Source organism: Micropterus dolomieu, linkage group LG17 (genome assembly GCF_021292245.1).
Source record: "Micropterus dolomieu isolate WLL.071019.BEF.003 ecotype Adirondacks linkage group LG17, ASM2129224v1, whole genome shotgun sequence".
Classification (NCBI taxonomy): domain Eukaryota; kingdom Metazoa; phylum Chordata; class Actinopteri; order Centrarchiformes; family Centrarchidae; genus Micropterus; species Micropterus dolomieu.
The window spans coordinates 34,382,432-34,388,431 of NC_060166.1; the positions used below are offsets into that span (position 1 = coordinate 34,382,432).

General features: G+C 40.4%; 1 protein-coding gene across 2 annotated transcripts in view; it reads right to left on the reverse strand.

The window, feature by feature from the left end:
- The window catches only part of slc8a2b (solute carrier family 8 member 2b), a 159,773-nt gene that overhangs the window by 41,947 nt on the left and 111,826 nt on the right, over window positions 1-6,000 (reverse strand). For both annotated transcript variants that reach the window (XM_046072948.1, XM_046072947.1), the window contains one exon: window positions 409-926. In XM_046072948.1, coding sequence (XP_045928904.1) covers window positions 409-798 — 390 coding nt within the window. In that variant the 5' untranslated portion in view covers window positions 799-926. The remainder of the gene's footprint in view (window positions 1-408; window positions 927-6,000) is intronic.

Here is a 6,000-nt window from a genome sequence, read left to right on the forward strand (position 1 = left end):
AGGGGTGGAGAGAGGAGATGCAACAAGGGTCCTTGGCTAGGACGAAAACAAACAGCTACAGGGTTGCTCCCTTTTTATATATATTCTATCACCGCGCCGCCACGCTTCACTGTGTTATAACATTATAAATCATACACATAATAAAAACTTAATCAAAAAATAAATAAAAAAATAGAATCAGATGAATGGATAATAAAAATATTCCAATAAAATTGCAGCCCTATTTTGAAACTATTCCAGGATGCATTGGGTGAAGGCAGAACACAGCAAGTAACCTACAAATCAAATCAAATTAATATACATCTAGAAGATACAACATAAGTTGCTCACATGATGCATCCATGATAATGATCATATTGCCACAACTTCCTACACCCTGCATGTATTTCTCCATTCACTCGTTCTCACCTGTGATGTGATGACCTCTATGGATGCCATGAAGCGATCAGCGATGATGGACACTCCAAGGAACATGTACATGAGTGACACAAAGTAGACCGTAGCTCTGGCCACCTGATCGCCAAGCCCGGGTCGATTGGGCTCCCAGACGGGCAGAAGGATGCCAGGCCTGCACACTGGCACTTCCTCACACTTCTCTTTTCTGGTTAAAAAGGTGCTGTTACCATAAGACACGGAAGTCGGGAAGGCGGAGGGGAACATGGGCGAGGGCGAGATCTCCAGCAGGCCGGGGTCGCTGCTGGGGTCGCTGCGTTGGGACTCCGGCTGGCAGGGAGGCAGTGGGAGGAAGAAGAGGAGGAGCAGGAAGAGGGAGGGGGTGGGAGAGGCGAAGAGAGACATGGTGGCTTGTGCTTCCTACGAGAAGGGGGAGGAAAGGGTGAGGCAGAGGATGATGGGATTAGGCTGAGGAAGAGGGAGGTAGGAGGGGGAGGTACTGGGTAGAGCTAAGGGTGGTACGACTAGCTCACCTGAAGAGGGGAGAAAGAGAGAGAATGAAAAAAGAAAGAGCAAATTAGTTGTGACACACTGAAAAGACCTTTAAAACTGAGTGAGAGTGGGCACGAAACAGAATCGCTCTAGATGGTGAAAAGTGACTGCAAAAATGTTTGAACTTGAGCAAAACGTTGTGCGTGAACATACTGAGACAAAAGGAAAAAGGAGAAAAACTGATTTACGTTTTATTCATAGTCAAAGATGTCACAAAAATATACACTTACAGGCACACGTGCAGCTGATGTGTACATGTCTCGCTAGCAAACAGCTACAGCTAACATCTTTTTAACTGGTATATTGGCTGTGGCAAATATGGACTACAAACATTTCACATAAACCCAAAGAACCTACAGAGAGCCAGCAACACAAACAACAAACATATACAACAGGAAAAAAGCATCTGGATGCTTTGGAGCCATCCAGCAGCTACCACACCTGAAGAATGCCTGTCTGCCATATTATATCTGCGTGGTTGTTGTTGAACCAAAGATCAGCATCCAACATTTTTTATTTTGCTTTTCACTGTCAAAATCCATTTCAAGGAGCTGCCTATGTTTACCAGAAAGAGTCCAGGCTAATTTCTATCGACATAATCTTGCCTCCATTCACGATATTTTCACTACTCATAAGAGAGAAGAGAATCTCTACGTGTCCTTGAATATTACAGAAAGCAAGAGCTCAGGTAGGTGCATTCAAACATTCAACATTAACACAAACAAAGGAATTCTTGGCAAAAACCAGATGAAAAGCATGATTCATAGTAGATGACGTGATTCGAGACCCTGGCAAACTCTATTCATGGTGGTGAGTCATCGGTACACAGAAAATTACTAAAGAGGCTGTGAGCAAGAAAAGAAAGTTGGGAAAGAAAGGCAGACAAAGCAGAACGGTACGAGAAAGAGATGAAGTGCAAGAAGCAGAGGAGAAGAGGGAAAAGGAAGGAGAAATATTTTGGAGGAAGAGAGAAGAGATAGAAACTGAGATGGACAGAAGTGGAAAAGTGAATGGCGAAGTCACAGAGAGGCCTAGAGGGTAGATAGAGAAAAGAGAGAATTAGAAATAAAGGTGTGACTGAGTTATTGATTTATTTTAGTTCAGGCCAGTGCAGAATTTTCTTTTATCCATGAGTTTTCACTTATAAGAGGCAAAAAACGTACCTTGAACACAGGAAAGGAAGACAGAAAAAATAGAACAGAGAGAGAAGCCTTAAATAAGGGTGAGATCAAGAGAGAAAGATCGACCAACAGCATGCACAAAGAGAAAAAATTATATGGAAAGGAAGAGAGTGCAAAAAACGGAGAGATGTTTGAAGGAAGCAGAGAGGCAGAAGAAAACAGTATGAAAAGTTTGTGTTTTTCTCATGTGTAGGTGCCAACTTTGGAAGTAGCAAATGAGCTACAAACGTTTTTCATGGCTGCATTGCGTATGTCCTTTGACAGACAGAAAGGGTACAGATTTGTTCTTATTTTTGTTTTAAATCACTTTGTACCCTTTCTGTAGTCAAAAGGTGCTCTTTAAGATCAATATTGTACCTTTGAGGGAACATTCTTGAAAAGTGTACCTGTAAGTACAGAAATGTTCTTGTCTCGTACCTCCATTTTTGAGTGTGTAAGAGACAGACAAAGAGTTGTACAAACCCACCACTATTCACCAAATGTTACTCTTTCCGTGTCAATAAAAGATGGACACACACACACACACACACACACAGAGTTGTGTTTCCATCACTTTTCATGACTCACATTCACTCCCTGGAGACTTTCCTGACCCTGACCCTAACCACTACTTGCCTATAACGATGTCCTAAAACTGACATAACCTTAACCTAACCTTAAACAAAGTCTTCACCCTAAAACTGAATGATTAATGTTTGGGGGACGTGCATTTAGTCCCCATAAGGAAGCCCTGTCCCCACAATGTGTCTATATAAACAGATTAATGTCCCCACAACATTAGTAATACACACAGATGCACTGACAGAAACTGGCTGATGTTGTATATGTGTATACTATATTTTGTTTGAGCTTTTTTTCCTTTTTGGCTTACGGTCTTGTGTATCTCTACAACACTGTGCATGTGTGTGTGTGTGTATGTGTGTGGGTGAGAGTAACATGTCTGCCAGCTGGAGAGATTTAAACCTCAGCGTGAAACCAAAGGATGGACAGATGGACTGATCCCTATTATGTGTATCGGCTCATAATCTTCTACCTCTCTCTTCCTCTAACGCCTCATCTCTCTCTCCATCCGCCCATTTGTGAGGAGGAAAGCACCTGCCAACACCTTCTGTTTTAAAATGTTACCCACCTCAGCTAATCTCAGTTTACCATCATATAAAAAAATGCATGTCTCTCTCTTCTCTCTGTCATAACAATTAAGTTTCTGTACTTCTTCATTCAGGTCTTTTTTACCCATGGGTATTTCGATGCATGCGATATGTGTTGCCTTTTGGTGTTGAAAAAATTGTAGTGAGGCTTCTTACACATTATTGGAGAGTTTGGTTTATGTTCATTAAAATACATCAGACACTTTTAAATAATACAGCTGATCACCTGTGATAATTGTTGGCTTCCTGTTATTAATCATTATGTGAGAATATACTTTTACAATTTGCACTAGACAGACATAGTTGTCTCATCAAAAATCCAGCTTTTGTAAACACAGCTTTCAGATGATTCACAAATAACCACAAAGAGTTTCCAAGTGTCTTTTCATGCCAGGATTAACGTACATTTACACTTCAGGACTTTTCTTGATACACCAGCAGAAGAAATAATCACAGTATATTGAAAAACCACCAGCAACCCCCTACTGTTGGATTGTTCCAATTTACACAGTAAACCAAGGTCAGCCTTTTCCAATGTTGAATGCCTCCTTTGACAAAACTGACCACTCAAGCGGAGACAGCAAATATTGAGATATTTAGACTGTGTGTGGCTTCAGTTTGGATTTGTGTAACTAGACAACATGTTTATTCTCCGTATTTGCTTCTCTGTGTCTGCTGTGGCCTGAACACAACAGGACACTAAAGGGCTGCAGAACAGTTCTGCCAACCGACACAACAGGAATGAAATGAGAATCATGTCATGTGAAATGTGCAACACATTGTCTGTCCCAAAAACATCTGGAAACACCTCAGATGAGTGGCTCCAGGCTCCTGTTGTCCTACTGGGCCGTCTCTTATCTAGACTCCAAGTAAATCAGACACAGGCTGATGTGAATTGGTTCTCGTGAAATTATAAAATTAAACTTGTGTAATAGTACAGCATATTCAAACATAAACATATATAAACAACAGCAAGGTTGCCTGCCCGGATCCCTTATTCATATGTTACAGTCTATTTATAACTTTGTCATCCTGATTGTAGATTTTAATTATCTGCCATTTACTATAAGAGCAGAGTGCGTTTCTTGGTAAGCTGATGAAATTAGTTATATTAATTTAATTTCTTCTCCCCTCTGACACTCCTCTCCTGTTTAGCGATATGTTCTAGCTTCTTAGTTAATTTCTCTTGTTGCTATAAAAAACCTCAGTCGAGCCGCGAGCACCTTCAAATTAAAAGCGATACAAAGTGAAGATGAGCTGGAATGGCAGTGAAAGCTAATGGACTACACTGTGATTTTCACATTCACCAGCAGAATTGAATTACCTTTAGTTGTTTTGATTAATTCACCTCGACTGCCGCTGCATTTACTCCCTTTTAAATGTAATTTGAAAGAGGTTATTCATTTACCATGTACCATGTGTTGGCACATCATACGTTGAGACGTATGATGATTTAACACATCATCAAACAAGAGTAAACTAAGCAAAAGAACAGGACACGGGCTTACCCTATCCATTTTATGAGTCAGTACCTATGAGCAGATTTGTGAAATCATGCAAATAACTCTCTCTCATTTCTTTAAAAATGCATGGTTTCTTTTTAAGCTTATCTCTGGGTTTCCAACAGGATGCATTTCCACAAACAGGTTAGGTAAGAAATGTTTTCTGTGAAATGGGGATGATGACAAAGTAGTGGGAGTGATGGATGAAAGTAGAGTTTAAAGAGAATTGGAAGAAGAGAGAGATGGGAAGGAGAGGGAATCGATGAGAAATAAAGGAGAGAAAGAGGATAGGACATGAGGAATTGGTGGAAAGGAAGAAAAAAGCAATAATGTTCGGTTGTGGCCTGTAGATCCTCAAATCTCACCTACCTGCCCATCTGCCATTAGTACTTCATAAATCTTACCCTGTCACGAAGGTCTCAAAACATTTTTAAACTTCAACTCAGATCTGCATTAGTACAAATTGGTGGTAATACATGTTTCTACACCATTAACAGGAATATTCATATTAGCAGTATTAAGTTAGCAGTATTAAAGGGGCATTATGTAGTTTTCAGCGGCCACTAACGGTGCGGTTTTAAGATTGCAACCAGATGAGTGCTCGTACGCGTGCCCACTTGAAGTCATGAGCGAGCATAATCCAAAATGTTCACTGTTTTTACTGAACGTCATCTGAATCTGTTTGGTCTGATGGGCTTCAGCACATAAACCTTTATTGTTGTTTTGTATCCTTACGTGGACCCTGTGTTTTGCTGTGAGCCGGTTGTTTGATGGTGATATACAGTGGGTACGGAAAGTATTCAGACCCCTTTAAATTTGTCACTCTTTGTTTCATTGCAGCCATTTTCCAAAAATCAAAAAAGTTCATTTTATTTCTCAGTAATGTACACTCAGCACCCCATCTTGACAGAAAAAAACAGAAATGTAGACATTTTTGCAAATTTATTAAAAAAGAAAAACTGAAATATCACATGGTCATAAGTATTCAGACCCTTTGCCGTGACACTCATATTTAACTCAGGTGCTGTCTATTTCTTCTGATCATCCTTGAGATGGTTCTACACCTTCATTTGAGTCCAGCTGTGTTTGATTATACTGATTGGACTTGATTAGGAAAGCCACACACCTGTCTATATAAGACCTTACAGCTCACAGTGCATGTCAGAGCAAATGAGAATCATGAGGTCAAAGGAACTGCCTGAAGAGCTCAGAGACAGAATTGTG